Below are 20,982 nucleotides of genomic sequence, written 5' to 3'. Positions count from 1 at the left end.
GCCTTTGATCGTGTACACCTTCCGGGTTACAGGACTGGAGTAGGTGGTGGTGGGAGGGTGCATGGGACAGGTTTTGCATCGGGGGCGGTTACAAGGATAGGAGCCAGAGGGTAGGGAAGGTGGTTTGGGGATTTCATAGGGATGAACTAACAGGTTCCGAAGGTTAGGTGGACGGCGGAATGACACTCTTGGCGGAGTGGGGAGGATTTCATGAAGGATGGATCTCATTTCAGGGCAGGATTTGAGGAAGTCGTATCCCTGCTGGAGAGCCACATTCAGAGTCTGGTCCAGTCCCGGAAAGTATCCTGTCACAAGTGGGGCACTTTTGTGGTTCTTCTGTGGGGGATTCTGGGTTTGAGGGGACGAGGAAGTGGCTCTGGTTATTTGCTTCTGTACCAGGTCGGGAGGGTAGTTGCGGGATGCGAAAGCTGTTTTCAGGTTGTTGGTGTAATGATTCAGGGATTCCGGACTGGAGCAGATTCGTTTGCCACGAAGACCTAGGCTGTAGGGAAGGGACCGTTTGATGTGGAATGGGTGGCAGCTGTCATAATGGAGGTACTGTTGCTTGTTGGTGGGTTTGATGTGGACGGACGTGTGAAGTTGGCCATTGGACAGGTGGAGGTCAACGTCAAGGAAAGTGGCATGGGATTTGGAGTAGGACCAGGTGAAACTGATGGAACCAAAGGAGTTGAGGTTGGAGAGGAAATTCTGGAGTTCTTCTTCACTGTGAACCTCTTTCCTCATCACCTTAGCCAGCTTCATCCTGACCCACAACTTCTTCACTTTTGAAGGCCAGACATACCAACAATTAAAGGGAACAGCCATGGGTACCAGGATGGCCCCCTCGTACGCCAACCTATTCATGGGTCGCTTAGAGGAAGCCTTCTTGGTTACCCAAGTCTGCCAACCCAAAGTTTGGTACAGATTTATTGATGACATCTTCATGATCTGGACTCACAGTGAAGAAGAACTCCAGAATTTCCTCTCCAACCTCAACTCCTTTGGTTCCATCAGTTTCACCTGGTCCTACTCCAAATCCCATGCCACTTTCCTTGACGTTGACCTCCACCTGTCCAATGGCCAACTTCACACGTCCGTCCACATCAAACCCACCAACAAGCAACAGTACCTCCATTATGACAGCTGCCACCCATTCCACATCAAACGGTCCCTTCCCTACAGCCTAGGTCTTCGTGGCAAACGAATCTGCTCCAGTCCGGAATCCCTGAATCATTACACCAACAACCTGAAAACAGCTTTCGCATCCCGCAACTACCCTCCCGACCTGGTACAGAAGCAAATAACCAGAGCCACTTCCTCGTCCCCTCAAACCCAGAATCCCCCACAGAAGAACCACAAAAGTGCCCCACTTGTGACAGGATACTTTCCGGGACTGGACCAGACTCTGAATGTGGCTCTCCAGCAGGGATACGACTTCCTCAAATCCTGCCCTGAAATGAGATCCATCCTTCATGAAATCCTCCCCACTCCGCCAAGAGTGTCATTCCGCCGTCCACCTAACCTTCGGAACCTGTTAGTTCATCCCTATGAAATCCCCAAACCACCTTCCCTACCCTCTGGCTCCTATCCTTGTAACCGCCCCCGATGCAAAACCTGTCCCATGCACCCTCCCACCACCACCTACTCCAGTCCTGTAACCCGGAAGGTGTACACGATCAAAGGCAGAGCCACGTGTGAAAGCACCCACGTGATTTACCAACTGACCTGCCTACACTGTGACGCATTCTATGTGGGAATGACCAGCAACAAACTGTCCATTCGCATGAATGGACACAGGCAGACAGTGTTTGTTGGTAATGAGGATCACCCTGTGGCTAAACATGCCTTGGTGCACGGCCAGCACATCTTGGCACAGTGTTACACCGTCCGGGTTATCTGGATACTTCCCACCAACACCAACCTATCCGAACTCCGGAGATGGGAACTTGCCCTTCAGTACATCCTCTCTTCTCGTCATCCGCCAGGCCTCAATCTCCGCTAATTTCAAGTTGCCGCCACTCATACCTCACCTGTCTTTCAACAACTTCTTTGCCTCTACACTTCTGCCTCGACTGACATCTCTGCCCAAACTCTTTGTCTTTAAATATGTCTGCTTGTGTCTGTATGTGTGGATGGATATGTGCGTGTGTGCGAGTGTATACCTGTCCTTTTTTCCCCCTAAGGTAAGTCTTTCCGCTCCCGGGATTGGAATGACTCCTTACCCTCTCCTTTAAAACCCACTTCCTTTCGTCTTCCCCTCTCCTTCCCTCTTTCCTGATGAGGCAACAATTTGTTGCGAAAGCTTGAATTTTGTGTGTATGTTTGTGTTTGTTTGTGTGTCTATCGACCTGCCAGCGTTTTTGTTCGGTAAGTCACCTCATCTTTGTTTTTATATATAATTTTTCCCACGTGGAATGTTTCCTTCCATTATATATATATATATATATATATATATATATATATATATATATATATATATATAAATAATTCCACGTAGGAAATATATATCTAAAAACAAAGATGATGTGACCTACCAAATGAAAGTGCTGGCAGGTCGACAGACACACAAACATACACACAAAGTTCAAGCTTTCGCAACAAACTGTTGCCTCATCAGGAAAGAGGGAAGGAGAGGGAAAGACGAAAGGATGTGGGTTTTAAGGGAGAGGGTAAGGAGTCATTCCAATCCCGGAAGCGGAAAGACTTACCTTAGGGGGGAAAAAAGGACGGGTATACACTCGCGCGCACACACACACACACATATCCATCCACACATATACAGACACAAGCAGACATATTTAAAGACTCGGCACCATTAAATATGTCTGCTTGTGTCTGTATATGTGTGGATGGATATGTGTGTGTGTGCGCGAGTGTATACCCGTCCTTTTTTCCCCCTAAGGTAAGTCTTTCCGCTCCCGGAATTGGAATGACTCCTTACCCTCTCCCTTAAAACCCACATCCTTTCGTTAACAGCACCAGTTTGATAATTCAAAGAAAATAATCCACAAAGGGATATTAATAATTAAGTGGCACAATGCCACTGTTTTTATGACATGTTCATTTACACTGCATTTATGTATTTATTGCAACATAGAAATGATCAAAGCAAGGAGATCTTTGGCACCAATCAAAGGTTAGAAGCTGTGCACTTGGGCATAATGACCAAAGCATGCTACGAATCTCAAAACGGTGTTTCATAAACTTCTTACTCACTCCACTGCACACTACTTAACACTCAGGCATTAAGCGGCTGCAGTGGGACAGAGCGAGTGACAATTAGTGTATGTGTATGTTTAAATGCTGTACATGCAGAATATCATAACTGCATATTACCAGAATCATGGCCCAAATTTTCACATTGGATTAATTATTTAGGCTGATATTTTGAAGTGTTTTTCCCCTTAAAATATGAGGACAAATTTGTGAAGTTTCCTCATGAGAGATCCAGACTTGGTCTTAAATTGTGTATAATGAAAGGTGGTGCTATATTGTATTTTTAGAGCAAAAATAGGGCAAATATTTCTAGGAATAAATTTGAAAATTCCTCATGCATATTTGCATATCTTTTTATGCAGTAAATGATATATTGGCATCATAACAGATTAACACATTATTATATATTATTAGTAGTACAGGCTATTGAATGTTTCCTGAACTAAACTTAACTAAGCAAAGACCTCATCTCTTTGTTTATTATTTGACCATCCCTCCTACGTTATTGTTTACACATTTACCTCGGACTTAACAGTCTGGAGGAACATCATTTGTCATAATTTCCATTCCTTACATTACGATATCTCTGTGTGGAGTGTCTTTGTTGACTATAGGTTCTCTCTCTTATTTGCTACGTATTCCCTCCCTCCTTCCAACTGTTCCCTCACTCCTCCATTCTAACTAATTTTTCTACTGGACTACTACTTTTTCCCTACTGTAAACTGATAAAGGAAATAAATTGTGGATTTGAGATCTCCAGTTAATGAAAATCTTAGGCAGCCATATGCTGATTATTTTTGTCTAGTGTTTATTGTGGTCCTGTAAATAGAGAAGTGCATCCTTGGTGAAAAGGGAAACAGAATTAAACAAGAGGGAGAAAGACAAGGAAATCAAATGATGCAATTTTTTAATGTTAATCATTTCGGAATCAGAATGATATTGAGTGCTTACAGTATTCATGCACTGCAATTAATCTGTTCAATATTTGTTACAGGTATGAACATGGACTATTGGAGGCATTAAATTTGATGGCGGACCAAAATGATCCAAACATACACCCCACGGTTCGGTATGCAGCATCAAGTATGCTGAAACTTTCTGATATTATAATTCGCCTCAGAAATCGTTTTCACCCACGTCTGACTGTGAGTTTACCTGAATAGTGTGGTGCTTTTATTAACTTCAGCACAGGGGTGTAATGTTGTTACAAATGTTAAGAAAACTGACTGGAGTTTAAAATGTAGAATTAATTTTTTGTTAAGTCACAACAAAAGGTTTGTTCTGGATTACTGTAGGCAACACTATTATGTAATCCTTTTCAGACATTAGCTTCATAGCTTGTATTTGAGCCATTGATCTGATTCGGGCTATGTTATTACAAAAAAACTGCACTTAATCACAGTAATGTTAAAAAAATGTGGCAGAGACTTATTGAATCTCATTTGAATGAAGAAGGAGGATAAGAAAGAAAAGGATCTTGGTGTGTAATTAATACATGATTATCTGATTTGTTAATTAATAGTGTTATACATTTGCAGTATTTAGTTTGTTAGCCACTTTTGTTCTTTTTCTGTCTTTAATGTGCAGGAGAGTGGAACAAATCTGATTGCTGCTGTGTCTCAGACAAGAGACTGGAGTCGCAGTCCTGTCAGGTGTCTTGCTTGGCACCCACACTGCACGAAACTAGCTGTTGCAGTTCGTGATGATTCAGTACATATTTACACTGCAGGTTCAAAGCATAAGCCTTTCCTCAAATATAAGAATCAAAAGAATATTTCATCTCTGGCATGGAGGTAATTTTGTGTCCATTGGCTTCTTCTTGTTCTTGTACTTGCTATTAAAACCTCTCTCTTTATTTTGAAAAACTCATGTCATCAAAGTAAAAAAAAAAAAAAAAAAAAAAATTGTTTAAATGTTCTATATTAACAAATATTTTCTTTTATTATCCAGACTGAAGTGTGTTAAGAAAGAGAATATTTGTTTCTACTAGACTTAAACCATTGAAATTCCCAAGAGATAATATGACTAAAATTATTGCCATACAATGTTTCTAAGGTATTGGTACCACTTGTAATTCAGAAGTATACATGTCTTACATTGAGTTGTAAAATATTGACTAATTTATTTTTAATTTTGTTTTTGAGCCAAGGCAAAGTTGTAAAATTGTCTAGTGTATATCTACCAGCCATCTTTATTTTTATAGATAGAATTATTTAGTTCAGCGTGTAAGATGGAAATCAATATAGCTTGGGGAGCTTATAATAATGCCATTTTTCTGTTTCATGTGAGAAATTTTAAAGGAATGTAACTTCATATTACTACTTTACATTCACCGAGCCATACTTTCTGTCTTTGGTCCATGCTCATTTAGGTAGCACTTTGCTTCTGTTGGAGCAGTCCACGCACTTTTCCTTTTACTTATTGCTTCTTGCTTGCTGCTGCCACAATTTTCACATAGTTTTATGTTGACAGTCTGGAGTGTCCTGTGACACTATAGATTGTACTCTGAGAGATCTGCTTCCTGCAAGATCTCCATAGACTGAAAAGATAATTGACGTTCTGCTCATCTGTTTCACTGTTTTACATTGAAGTGCCACAGACACTGGTATAGGCATTCGTCTTCAAATACAGAAATATGTAAACAGGCAGAATACAGTGCTGTGGTCGGCAACACCTATATATGACAATTAGTGTCTGGTGCAGGTGTTAAATCGGTTACTGCTTCTACAATGGCAGGCTATCGTGATTTAAAGGCGTTTTAATGTGGTGTTATAGTCAGTGCACGAACGACGGGACACAGCATCTTCGAGGTAGTAATGAAGTGGGGATTTTCCCACATGAACATTTCACGAGTCTACCCTGAAAATCAGGAATCTGGTAAAACATCAAACCTCTAACATCGCTGCAGCTGGAGAAAGATCATGCAAGAACAGGACCAACAATGATTGAAGAGGATCGTTCAACTTGGCAGAAGTGCAACCCTTCTGCATATTGTTGCGGATTTAAATGGTGGGCCATCGGCAAGTGTCAGCATGTGAATCATTCAATGAAGCATTTCTGATATGGGCTTTCAGAGCCAAAGGCCCACTCTTGTAGCCTTCATGATCGCGTGACACAAAGCCTTATGCCTTGCCTGGCCTGTCGACACCAACATTGGACTGTTGATGACTGGAAACATTTTGCCTGGCCAGGCGAGTCTAGTTTCAAATTGTATCGAGTTGATGGACGTGTACCAATATGGAGACAAACTCATGAATCCGTGGACCATCCATGTCAGCAGGGTACTGTTCAAACTGGTGGAGGTTCTGTAATGGTGTGGGGCGTGTGCAGTTGGAGTGATATGAGACCCATGACACATCTAGATACGACTTTGACATGTGACATGTACGTAAGCACCTTGTCTGATCACCTGCATCCATTCACGTCCATTGTGCATTCCGACGGACTTGTGGGCAATACCAGCAGGACAATGCAACACCCTACATGTCCAGAGTTGCTACAGAGTGGCTCCAGAAACACTCTTCTGAGTTGAAACACCTCCAGCACTACTTCAGACATTAGGTGAGCCCATGCCATGTTGTGTTGCCGCACTTCTGGGTGCTCGCAGAGCCCTACACGATATGAGGCACTTCTGTGTACGGTAACTTAAATTCTCCATGTGATAACTGTTGAACATACAAATCAAATCTCAAATTATTTTATTTCAATTTTAATTGAATATTTCAGCTTAAAAGTACACAAGTTATATTATTACTGGTTTTACTGATCACCAAGTCATTATCGTATTATCTTTTTTGAAAGATGGTGTTGTAAGATGCTAGGAAACTAATTTGCTTAAATACACAATTGTACATCCAGTGAACACTATTAAACTTTTCAGGGGACTTTAAAAAATTATGCATGTTGAAGGAAAATGTAAATTGTGGGAATTATATTTTTTAAGCAAATGCACAGGTATTACAATTCATTAACACATTGGTAGTTCATACTTTTTAGTGAAAAATCCAAAATTATAGTGTGCTTCAGTTTCCTCTGGTTTCTTTTTTATTTTTTGTCTGGTTTTCTAGTTGATACTCGTATTCAAAAGTTTTGATGTGCGCACGAAAAATTTAATCAGACGTGCAAAAGTGATTGCAAGGCCTGGACCTAAAGTATGTTATGTGCTTGTATACAGCTTCAAACTGTATTGGCCTGCTGTAAGTATATCTATGACAAATCATAAAACTTGATTTATCAGTGCCAAAAAATGGGTTTTGAAGAAAACTGTGTGAAGTACTGGAGAGCAGCCAATGATGGTTGGTGTTGACTGATTATAAGAGATGGCAGACCCAGTGACAGAATTACATTCTGTAAATGTCATAATGAAGTTAAATGTGGTGGATGTGTGGCAGTATAATGAAATATAATTCTGTAAGACATGATAAGGAGCAGAATGTGCTTCTAAATTTTAGTTGTGTGGTTAGATCCAATCCTAACCAACACATTAGAAATCAGAATGTATTCTGAAAGAGGTGCCAAAAGTGTGTAACAATTGTGACTGTATTTAAGTTGTTTCAGCTTTGCTATTATCTCCCAGCCCAACCAATACTTTGGAAATCGCTATATATTCCAAAAAAACTGTTCTCCATTCATCACTTTGACATCTTGCTGCAAACCAAAGTTAATACAGTTTTCTTTTTTTTTACGAAATAGTATGCCAACGATTCCATATAGGCACCGCATTTGAGGCGCTAACATAGCTCCGATTTTTCAGTGACAACTTTTCTTGTGTTCGAGCTAATACTGAAGTTTTAGCCCCACCCAACACTTCATTTGATAATGCGACTATGAACAAGAATACACGCAGTATAGTTGTTGTTAGGTGTGTAGTGTTAGGAGACAAAGCACTAGTGGCACATGTTGTTCCAATGTTTGGCTTTTGCCAGAGCAGAAGTAGGGAGAACAGAGCAGAACAATTAATTGCAGAGTGTTTGTAGACATTGCTTGAAAGCCAAATTATATCTCAATTACACCCCATCCCCCTCCAGTAAAGTTACTTCATTAAGTGTAAGTGTTGGGAAATTTATGATTATGATAATCATTCTGAGCATAGAGATCGAGGAACCAATAATACGTATCATAAACAGTCAGAAAGGATTAAATCCAGGAATATAATAGTGGATTTATATTTTTCTTGAATCTATTACATGAAGAACTCTGCCTCATTGTACAAATTTAGTTTGAGAATCACCAAACTTTTGATCTCATGTAGTAGTTGTGAAGTGCACACGAAAGCCATGTAATTCGGAATTGGATGCTGCCCACAAAACAAAGCAATTAGTGGTAATTGACAATGCTGTAGTGCACTGGGAAGCCAATCTTTGATTGAGTACTAAGTATCATAAAATTTCACTGGTATAATGATTAACTTTTAAAATCATTTTTAATTTATTTCTAGAGTGTCACCGATAAGTTTAGTGGAATGTGGGTGAGTTGACATTTTGATTTTTCTTGTGTGGTATAATTGAGCTTTGATTTGATTTTATAGACCCTTATCTGCATCGGAACTTGCTGTCGGATGTGAAGCTGGTGTTTATGTCTGGCACATAGACCCTAATTCTGTTGTTACAAGGTTATCTGCAAATTGTGCTACGTTTCTAGAAAGACCAAACCATTCGCCTATTACTAGTGTTGCCTGGAGCCTACAGGTGAGAAAAAGTAATTTGAGAGGTTAACATCGTATATCCTTTCCTGTTGTAGTTTGTTTATTTGCCAAAACTATTTTTGTGCAAACATAACATGTAGTCTCCCCCCTTTCCATGAACCACAGACCTTGCTGAGATGGAATGACTTCCCTGCTTTGGTGATACATTTAGCCATACTGTAGATGCAACCACAATGGAGAGATATCTATGAAAAGGCTAGACAAACCAGGTTTGAGGGGAACCTTCATAGTAGTTGAAAAGGACAACAGTCTGGATGATTGAGTGATCTGGCCCTGTTATATTAGTCAATGTGGTCTTGCTGTGCTGGTTTTGCAAACAGTTGATAGCAAGGGAAAACTACAACCATTATTTTTCCTGAGTACTTGCAAATCTACTGTATGGTTAAATACCCCATCTGGGTATAATAGTCCCCCATTCAGATCTCTGGGAGGATGTCATCACCAGAAAAAAAGAACACTGGCATTCTGTGTATCAGAGTGTGAAATGTTAGATTTTTTAATTGGGTAGGTGGATTAGAGAATTTAAAAAGGGAAATGGGTAGGTTGAAGGTAGATATATTGAGAATTAGTGAAGTTCAGTGTCAGGATGAACAGGATTTAGGTGAATACTGTCGCTGAGGAAGTGTTTTAGGAGACCAAACAGCTAAGGTTATCAGTTTCCTATTCACTCACAGTACGAAGCAGTGCACACTAATATGTCTGCGAATAGAATAAATTCTGTGTGCATGTGTCAAAAGAGTTCTAAATGTTTGCGTAGCGTGTATCTGAGGCGGAGCATGAGAACAAATCCAGTATTACCTAGTAGGGTATGGGAAACTGCATGGAAACCAAATCCAGACTGATCGGCACAGTGACCCTCTTTTTTAGTCCATTGGGCAGATTTGATCTGGGCCCATCGTATCTCTCCTTCGCAGAAGCAGTCACATTAACATACTTGGTTACATGGGCATTTGTCAGTTGAGTATGGGTTACTGTATGCAAAATCAGATAGGGGTAATGCAGAAATAGGTCTAATAATGAATAAGGAAGTAGGAAAGCATGTAAGCTGCTATGAATAGCATAGTGAATGCATTATCTTAACCAAGATAGATACAAAGCCAATACCTACCTTAGTAATATAAGTTTATATGCGAACTACAAGGGTGTGCTGAAAATAATTTCTCTGAATGTTTTTTGTGTGAAAACTCTTATGTTTAAATAAAACAAATATTATTAACGTTCTACATCTTTATTCTTCATGTATACATATTTGCAGCCTCTTCTGCTAGAGGGCTCCGATTTGTAGTGCGTAACGTGGCAGCATGCAACGCAACTACAAAGAGGACCAGAAAAATGCACACAGTCTTTGATAGGTAACATCTTTGGAACAAAATGACAGATCATTGGAATTTTACACTGTAGTTCAAATGGCTCAAATGGATCAAATGGCTCTAAGCACTATGGGACTTAACATCTGAGGTCATCAGTCCCCTAGAACTTAGAACTACTTAAACCTAACTAACCTAAGGACATCACACACACCCATGCCCGAGGCAGGATTCGAACCTGCGACCGTAGCATACACTGTAGTATAGTCCACATTGTTCTCAACAGATCTTGGTGTGCACTTTCCAGCAAATGACAGTGCAGCAACGAATGTTGTAAGATTGTCATTTGAGCAATGTGAGGCCGTACTGGAAGTACGATAACTTGATGGAGATCCACAGCAATGGTGTAATGTGTACAGAACTCAGCCACCAACACATACAACAATTTATCATATCCAGGCTAAATTTGAAGTCAACGATACTGTTCAGGATGTGTGTAAGGAGAGATCTGGCCAACCAAAAACATCAAGAAATCCAGCCTCCAGCACAGCTTTGTTGCAACATTTTATTAGGTTACCTCAAAAATCTGTGAACCAGGGTGCATGTGAAAGGGAGGTAAGCCAATCAAGCTTACAAAAACTGCTTAGTGGAAAGCATACATTCCAAGATTGGTGTACACTATGAATGAAGATGACCCTGATTGAAGGATGGAGCTGGTGGTTTGAAGGCATGCTCTGCGAGGATAAACCATTTGCAGAGATGGTTATCTGGTCTGACGAAGAGCAGTTCAGGCTGAATGGTACTGTAAACCACCACAACTGCATGTACTGGGCTCCTGAAAATCTTCACTTTATCGTTGACAAACATGTCACTCTACTGGGTGTTAATGTGTGATATGGTCTGTCATTGTGCAGTTTGACTGACCCTTTATTCTCTGAAGGTGCCGTAACTGGTGAGGTGTATTTTCATATGCTGCAAACATTGATTTTACCTGTCATCTGAAAGGTGTTTGAAATTGGAAGATTCTATCTACAACAGGATGACACTCCACCTCAATACCACAAAGATGTTAGAGCCTACTTGGATGAAATTCTACCTGGAGTATGAACGGGTTGAAGAGGAGCTGTAGAGTACCCACCACAGTCTCCGGACGTTACACCTCTTGGCTTCTACCTGTGGGGGACCATGAAAAATGAAGTCTATCACCAGATGCCAGCTACACTGAACAAGCTACAAGAAACCATCAAGGCGTCCTGTGTGGCTATCACACTAGCAACACTGACAGCCATAGTTGGTCAACAATACTACAGCATCGACATTGTTTGGCTGCTAATGGGGGTCACTTTGAACACACAAAATAACTTCCCTCCTCCCTGCCCCCCTTGTGAGAATTGTAACACAAGCCATTTTGTTGCATAATATTAACTATCAAATAGTATCTACATTTTTTGGGACACACCTGTATGTCGATGCGTGAGAACTGGAATCGAGTTTAGAATTCGAAGAGTTTGTCCACACATGGAGTGCCCTCTCCTTCAGTATGAGACTGCAAGACTACACGCAAGTGCTGCGACATCTACAATAATCTGATGTCATGTGCTCTCTTATGTAAGAAATGAAACACCTATGGCCATCCTTTTGATGTCATTTATTGTATGGCTGCCAGTTTCAGTGCTTCAGTGCACCACCTTCTTGCGTTAGGCGATGGCAAGAGGGTTAACACCATCCTTACACAAGATATATCAGAGGCCAACATCTACAAATGGATTTTGCAGGTTACCTGTAACCATAATGTTCTCTCTCTAACCGTCAATTATCAACTCGGAGACAAAATTTTGGTTACAGATAATCTGCGAAAACCAGTTATAAAGATGCTGCCCTTTGATAAATCATATATACAGATGCTGTTAACCCTCTCAGCATCAGCTAAGGCCTGGATACGGTGCACTGAAGCACTGAAACTGTTAGCCACACAATAAATGACATCATAAGGATGGCTGTTTTTTTTTCTTTACGTAAGTGAACAGCTGAAGTCCCTCTGATCTTCAGTCACGAGTATGGACATACAAATACATAATGTTTTCTATATCATCAGTCATCCTCCATAGAGTCCCAACTTTACCTCATCCAATTTTCATCTGCTTCAAAAACTTACGAACACATTCGAGGACTTCACTTGATAGTGATGAAATGCTATAAGCTGAGGTGAGGTTGTGGCTCCATCAACAATATCAAACATTCTACAGTGGTAATATACAGAAAATGATTTCTTGTAGGACTTGCTGTGTTGAGAAATAAATAAGTAGACAGGGAAAATATAGATGTAGAGTGTTAATAATGTTCCTTTTATTTTAAATGCTTTGAGTTTTCACATAAAAAGTTTGGAGGCAGTACCTTTCAGCATGCCCACATAGCTCCACAAATGTTGAAGAGATTGAAAAAAAATTATGAGATAAAAGAATTTATTCAGATAGTTAAGGAAGATAATTTTTTTTATAGTGATGGGTGACTAGAATTCAATAATAGGGAAAGGAAGGGAAGGAAGAATTGTAGATTAGTGTAGACTGAGAATAAGGAATGAACAAGGAACCTACCTGACAGAATTTTGCACAGAGCATAAGTTAATCATCGCTAACACTTAGTGTAAGAGTTATGAAATAAGGTTGTAAACATGGAAGAGACATTGCGGCTCTAAAGTGACAGATTGGTTATATAATAATGAGGCAGAGATTTAAAAACCAAATTTTAATCTGTAAGACTACTCTAGTTGTATGTATGGACTCTTACAATAATTTTTTTTTTATTATGAACTGCAGATCAAAACTGAAAAAATAGCAAAAAGATAGGAAATCAAGGAGATATGTCCTGGATGAACTGAAAGAATGAGAGGTTGTTGAAAGTTTTAGAGAAGCGTTAGGTAATGTTATACTGAAATATTGGAAAGGAATGCAGTTGAAGATGATTAAGTAGCTTTGAGAGCTAAAATAGTGAAGGCAGTAGAGAATCAAGTAGGTAAAAAGACAAAGCCTAGTGGGAATCAGTAGGTATCACAGGAGATATTGAAGTTAATTGATTAAAGGAGAAAATATAAAAATCCAGCAAATGAAGCAGGCAGAAGGGAATACAGGCATTTCAAGAATAAGATTGACACAATGTGCAGGAATGCCTGCAAGACAAATGAAAGGCTACAGCTTGTACAATAGGGGAAATATAGATGTAGCATTTACGAAAATTAGAGAGTTTGGGAGAAAAGAGGAACAGCTGTATGTATTATCAGGAGCTCAGATGGAAAACCAGTACAAGGTAAAGAAATATAGTTGAAAGGTGGGAGGAATACATAGAGCAGCTATACAAGGGAAATGAGTGTGAAGGAAATATTATACAAAGAGAAAAAGACGTGGATGAGATGGGAGATATGATATGGCGAGAAGAATTTTACAGAGCAGCGAAAGGCCTAATTCGAAACAAGGCCCATGGAGTAGATGACATTCCCTCAGAACTATTGATATGCTTGGGAGAGCCAGCCATGAAAAAATTGTTGTACTTGGTGTGAAGATATCTAAGACAGGCAAAATACCTTCAGTCTTCAAGAAGAATGTAGTAAGTACATGTCAAAAGAAAGTAGGTGCTGAGATGTGTGAATATTGCCAAACTATCAGCTGAATGAGTCACGATTGCAAAAATTATGCACAGAAGAATGGAAAAACTAGTAGAAGTGTACCTCAGGGAAGAGCATTTTGGTTTCTGGGTAAATATACGTACATGTGAGGCAATACAGACCCCATGACTTAACCTACAAGATAGGTTAAAGAAAGCAAGCCTATATTTATAGCATTTGTAGATTTAGAGAAAGCTGCTTACAGTGTTTACTGAAACCCTCTCATCAAAATTCTGAAGATAGCTGGGATAAAACACAGGAAAAGAAAGGTTATTTATACCTTGAACTGAAACCAGATGGAAGTTACAAGAGTTGAAGTGCATGAAAGGGAAGTAGTAGTTAAGAAGGAAGTGAGACGGGTTGTATCCTATCACCAGTGTTATTCAGTCTGTATATAGAGCAAGCAATAAATGAAACTAGAGGGGGAAAAAATTGAAAGAAATCAAAATACAGCAAGAAGAAATATAAACTTTCACGTTTGCTAAAAGTAGTTGATGAGTTTTGTTATTTGAGCAGCAAAATATCTCATCAGGTATAATTACGGGAATGTGAACGATAAGCAGCTCACACAAGAAGAGAATAGAAGCTTTCGAAATGTGATGCTGCAGAAGAATGCTGAGGATTAGATGGGTAGATTCTATAATTGAAGATGAGGAACTGAATAGAACTGGAAAAAAATGAAATTTGAGGTACAACTTGACCAAGAGAAAGTATCAGCTGATAAGAAACAATCTGACACATCAAGGAATCATCAGTTTAGTATTGGAGGGAAGTGTGTATATGGTGGGGGAAGTGTAGAGGGAGATCAGGAGATGAATAAAGTAAGCAGGTTCAAATGCATGTAGGTTGCAGTAGTTATTCAGAGATGAGGCGACTTGCACATGATGGAACAGTGTGAAGAGCTGTATTAAACCAGTCATCAGACTGAAGACAACTACAAAAAAAAGAGGGGGGAGGGGAGAGAGAGAGAGAGAGAGAGAGAGAGAGAGAGAGAGAGAGAGGAGAAGCATCACATTACTAACCTTAATTTATGAATGCTTTTAAGACACACAAATTTCTATGAAATAGCGGTATAGGATACCATTTTCAGAATCCAGTTTTAGTGCAATTTTATGAAAAATTGAGATTGTACTTCTTGCAAATAATTCACATTTTACTAAAATATTTTTTTTAAAAAAATAAGCTGAGCAAAAACCTATTGTTCACCATTTTGAACCTAGGCAAGTACTTTTTCTTTTATTTGTATTGTTTCTCTGAATCATCATCGTAATGTAATTATTTGTAGTTTGTTCTCTTGTGTTGTGTAGATAATAAATAGCATAAATAACCTATAAGTAAAAATGAAAAGAATGTTAATGAAAAAATAAGATTATTGTGTGTGAAGAATTACATGAGTTAATGCTATATCATATGTTACTCTGAGGTAAGCAAAATTGAAAACAGTCTTTAACAAGGCCACCTGCATACATACTGAGAAAACCAGTCATTGAAACAGTCTTGGACTCGAAAATGATTTCAGTCCATTTTATGGACAACCTCACAGTACAGTAGCTGGAACTTAGTCTGAAATAAAAATTCAAAATAATTGCCTATTTATGGATAGTCAGGAATATACTATTGCAACACTCAGAACATTAAATGGCATCATGTGTGTCCACATCTGTTGCAACAACTCAGTGCAGGCCATTGAACACTGTGGGTGGAGCAGAAAGATGAACACAATGTGGCCGGAACACAATGCTCAGTCATAGTTTCATTTGTGCTGTTGTGCTTCTTCTTCTTCTTTTTCTTCTTCTTCCCATTCACATTTTTTTCTTTTAAATTAATTAAGAATTCCTAATTGTTGAATTGTGACTTCTTATGTGATTGATTGCCAAGATTTCCAGTGCAGAATATGGTGAAAACTGCTGTATAGGTAGATCTTAAGCCCTCTACTTAATAAACTTTCTGTATCATTCATTTACATCGTTAATACTGACAAATCTGAAGGATTTCTGGAAGTTACCATGACAAACTGAGAATAGGAACATGCACCAGAAACCGATATCTTAATAATGCTACCGAACGTCGAAATTAGATCAACTGGTGATATATCATTGTTCAAACTCAAATTTGCTTCTGAATGAATGTCCTAGTAGTAGGTAATTTTCCCTATAACGTGAACAATGTATTATTGTTGGATAATGTTTCCAGACATGGGTTCATATCGTCACTTTGTTCCTTAAGATATTCTCTACAACTATTCAAAATTTATTGGTATTGATTTGTTATATCTTGTATATGTAGCATGATATCAGTTATTAATAAATGGCTTTATGGTTTCATACTCAGATGTTTCTGTACCATCCTGTATGTTTCTGTATAATGTGGTGTACTTAATATTATTGTACAAAATGATCCCAAGATAAGTGAAAATACTACCACTACTCTTGCCCATTGTACTCTTTATCACCACCACCACCGTCACCACTACAACTATGACTGTAACTCGTATCTGGTGAATAAACAGAAAACCATACGTCACGTTTGGTTTACTTTATGGCTCTTCTTGTTAAATGCAGATATTACCACTTTAGTGGTTTGCAGAGTATGCATGTAGATGTTTTAAACCTTGAACATTTTTTTTGCCAGGGAGACGTTTTGGTGACTGCTTCTGCTGCAGATACTGTGATGTATGCTTGGGATCTTGCTATGGAATCGTACTCAGCCATAAGGAAAACACACGGTGGTGGTGTGAGCTTTATAGCATGGTCTCCTGAAAAGGTCTTTTCAGCAACCACCGGTGTCGTTTTCAGGTACTTATTGATAATGTTTCATTTTAGCAACTGTCCTGTTGTACTTGTTTGTTAAATCATTAAGACACATCTTTGTTCTGGATGAAGTCGGAACTTGAAGGATAATTATATCATTAAATAAATGAATGTTCTCACACTACTTACCAACTCTTCAGATGTGTTGAGATACCCACAAAAATTGTATTGATTGGTGTAACCTTTCAACCCAACCTAGAGGAATTTGGGGTCCTGCACCATTTTTGTTGTCTGAATTGTATGTACTAGTACAGTGAGCAACACAAAGCAGAACCCACAATGAAATATGTTACTAGTGTTTATTGTTGCTGATCGTCAGATGGTTGTGTGTCAGTGCAGTATATGCTTCACTGCAGTGCAGTGCTGTGAGTGGAGTTTTGTTTATGTAAAATGCCTTATTCAGTCCAGGAGAGAATAGCTTTATTTGAGCCTTATATTCATTTCCAGTTGGTTGAAGAAACACATCAGATGTTCATAGAAAAATTTCCCGGTGCTAATATCCTAGTGGAGAGTAGCCTAAACAATTTAGTTAAAAAGTGGCATATGGAATGAAATAAGTACTCCACAGGCTGTTGCCAATATTGAAAAGAGAATTACTGCCAGCCCAAAAATAAAATAAAACTAGTGTTCAAAGAATTTTGTGCACCATTAACTGATGGTGATGAATTCTCATGAGATATCAAGCATCCACTTGAAAATAAGAAAATTGGTGTTTGGTGTACTGTTTCTGTTAATGTTATAGTGGGACCAACATATTTTAACTAGACTGTCAGAACACAAGTTTATGTAACAATTTTCAGAGAACTTTATGTGGAGTTAACTGATAGTGAGCAGAATACAGCTTCTTTCAACAATATGGAGCAATGTGTTCACTTCAAATGTCTCACTGAATCACATTTGTGCAGCTTTTACAAATGAGGCTTGTCAGGAGTGGTGGATGGTGGCATCAGCATTCCCCAGACCTGTCTCCTTCCGTTTTTTTTTTTCTTTCATTTTTGGCTATTGAAGGGAGAGAATTTATACATCTAATCCTCACAGTATTGACAGACTGAAGGACAACATTCAATGGAAAATGAATGCAATTGAAAACTACATTTTTGCATCAGACAACTCTGTATATTATCAGTCGAGCACAAAAATGTGTTGATGCCCAGGGTGATCCTTTTGGACATCTTTTGTAACAATAATGTTAATAAATGCAACATTTATGTTACATTGAATCCATAAAATTTCATACCAACGTAATCTACTGATTTTACAGTGATTTCGTTATGGGTTCAGTTTTATGTTGATCGCCAGCCTCAGAGCTTCGACATCAAATTGCTCTATTACTGTTGGGGCCTCAATGCTGAATGATAGAAAGAGTCAACAGTGGAGTGGCAAATACAGAAACATTCTTGATGATAGTTACAATAATGTGAAATTTTCCTTTTATCTTCCTGAGCAGCAGATAAATGATCACCCATTTGTGCACATTAGTAGCAGGGCTGACAGAAAAATAAAAGAAAGACAGATAAGATATCTGTGTAATATTATCTTTTATGTCTGTGTGATGTGTTACTGTTGCACCTTCAGAGATGTTTATTTAGGGCAAAAATTGCTAAAAACCTGACTGTCCCTTGCTTAAATAACAAGATTATTGCTTAAAAGCAAACTGTTTTTGTGCAGTCATTCTTTAAGGAAATCAGTGCATAGTACAACAGAGTAGTGTATTTCAATGAAAGCATGCAGCAAATATCTTACTTCCCTGCAAGGCTACCCTCCAGAAAAGTTCCTCCAGAAAATACTTCGTAACACTTAAATTTGTATTTGATTATAACAAATTTATCGTTTTGAGAAAAACTTTTCTTGCTATTGCCAGTTTGTATTCTATACTGTCTTTACTATGGCCATTGTCAGTTACTTTACTGCCCAAATAGCTGAACTCATTGCCCACTTTTTGTGTTGCATTTTGTAATCTAGTTCTGTCGGTATCATCTGCTTTAATTTGACTACATTCCATTACTCTCACTTTTACTTTTGCTGAAAATTCAGCATTCATTTCTTTTCAAGACGCTATCCATTTCATTCAACTGTTCTTGCAAATCATTTACAGTCTATGACAAAATTACAATGTCATTGGAAAACTGCAGAGTTTTTTCTACCTTTTCTCTGAACTTTCATTCTTCTTCCAAATCTCTCCTTGGTGCCCTTTACTGCTTGCTCAACTTACAGATCAAATACTGTCAGTGAGAGGCTACAGCCTGCCTCATTCTCTTCTCAACCACTGCTTCCCTTTCATGCCCTTTAACTCATTTAATTATAGTCTGGTCCCTGTCCAAATTATAGAAAATCTTTCACTCCCTGTGTATGTTTCTGTTGCTACCTCCAGAATTTCAAAGTGTGTTTTCCAGTCAGTACTCTGTAAACCCACAAATTCTATAAACATAGGTTTGCTTTCTTCAGTGTATCTTGTAAGGTAAGTCGTAGGTCAGAACTGCCTTATGTTCTTAAATTTCTCCAGAACCCAAACTAGTCTTCACTAAGGTTGGCTTATACCACTTTTTCCATTCTCTGTAAATAATTCTAGTGAGTATTTTGCAGTAATAATGTATTAAACTGATGGTTCTGTAATATTCACATTTATTAGCACCTGCCTACTTTGGAGCTGGAAATATTACATTCTTCTTAAAGTTTAATGGTATTTCGCCTATCTTGCACACCAGTTGGAATAGTTTTGGCATGACTGGCTCTGCCAAAGATGTGAGTAGTTCTTAGGGATTGTTGTCTACTACATGGACCTTGTATCATCTTAGGTCTGTCAGTCCCTCCTCCTCCTCCTCCTCCTCCTCCTCCACCACCTCCTCCTCCTTTTCTTCTTCTTCTTCTTCTTCTTCTTCTTCTTCTTCTTCCATTTCAAGGAGAGGTTGTTGGCCTGTTCCAAAAACAAAAGGACTAGATAAAACTGTTGTCCCCATCTCTTCATTCTTCATTGTATATTTCATCTTGCAGTTTGGCTGAAATGATTTGCTTGCAATCACAGGTGCTCAGGTGCCATCTTTTTGATGTGGGTATACCTTTTTTTCTGCTTTTGTCATTTTGATGTCTAGTTGCTGTCTTAAATCTTCACTCCACACTCTGCCTCTTAATATTAGTTCAAGAAGTGATCTCAAAAACTTAATTTCAGGTGCTGCAATTCTTCTCTTTTATTAGACTCCAGTTCTCACTGCCATTCAGAATAGCAGGCTTAGCCACTACTTTCTGTAGCTTTAATGTGAGGTCTTTTCTCATAGTTCTGCCAAGATACCTCCTTAACCAGCCATTTATAGCATTGTATTTAAGTATTTTTAATCACATCTGAATCAGTTTAATATATTTATATCTCTGGCTTGAGATATTTAAACAAATTTACATGTTCTATTATTTTTATCCTCCCCCCATGAACCATGGACCTTGCCGTTGGTGGGGAGGCTTGCGTGCCTCAGCGATACAGATAGCCGTACCGTAGGTGCAACCACAACGGAGGGGTATCTGTTGAGAGGCCAGACAAACGTGTGGTTCCTGAAGAGGGGCAGCAGCCTTTTCAGTAGTTGAGGGGCAACAGTCTGGATGATTGTCTTATCTGGCCTTGTAACAATAACCAAAACGGCCTTGCTGTGCTGGTACTGCGAACGGCTGAAAGCAAGGGGAAACTACGACTGTAATTTTTCCCGAAGGCATCATGCAGCTTTACTGTATGATTAAATGATGATGGCGTCCTCTTGGGGAAAATATTCTGGAGGTAAAATAGTCCCCCATTCGGATCTCCGGGCGGGGACTACTCAAGAGGATGTCGTTATCAGGAGAAAGAAAACTGGCATTCTACGGATCGGAGTGTGGAATGTCAGATCCCTTAATCGGGCAGGGAGGTTAGAAAATTTAAAAAGGGAAATGGATAGGTTAAAGTTGGATATAGTGGGAATTAGTGAAGTTCGGTGGCAGGAGGAACAAGACTTCTGGTCAGGTGACTACAGGGTTATAAACACAAAATCAAATAGGGGTAATGCAGGAGTAGGTTTAATAATGAATAGGAAAATAGGAATGCGGGTAAGCTACTACAAACAGCATAGTGAACGCATTACTGCGGCCAAGATAGACATGAAGCCCACACCTACTACAGTAGTACAAGTTTATATGCCAACTAGCTCTGCAGATGACGAAGAAATTGAAGAAATAAAAGAAATTATTCAGATAGTGAAGGGTGACGAAAATTTAATAGTCACGGGTGACTGGAATTCGGTAGTAGGAAAAGGGAGAGAAGGAAACGTA

At 39.0% G+C, this 20,982-nt stretch overlaps 1 protein-coding gene across 2 annotated transcripts in view; it reads left to right on the top strand.

The window, feature by feature from the left end:
- Positions 1-20,982, top strand: part of LOC126457290 (aladin-like) — a 75,062-nt gene that overhangs the window by 22,372 nt on the left and 31,708 nt on the right. For both annotated transcript variants that reach the window (XM_050093463.1, XM_050093462.1), the window contains exons 3-6: positions 4,211-4,361; positions 4,804-5,009; positions 8,744-8,903; positions 16,517-16,680. In XM_050093463.1, the coding sequence (XP_049949420.1) occupies positions 4,211-4,361; positions 4,804-5,009; positions 8,744-8,903; positions 16,517-16,680 (681 nt within the window). The remainder of the gene's footprint in view (positions 1-4,210; positions 4,362-4,803; positions 5,010-8,743; positions 8,904-16,516; positions 16,681-20,982) is intronic.

This window comes from Schistocerca serialis, chromosome 2 (assembly GCF_023864345.2).
Source record: "Schistocerca serialis cubense isolate TAMUIC-IGC-003099 chromosome 2, iqSchSeri2.2, whole genome shotgun sequence".
NCBI lineage: Eukaryota > Metazoa > Arthropoda > Insecta > Orthoptera > Acrididae > Schistocerca > Schistocerca serialis.
Note: the sequence above shows the minus strand (reverse complement) of the source record. Positions and strands in the feature narration are given on the sequence as shown.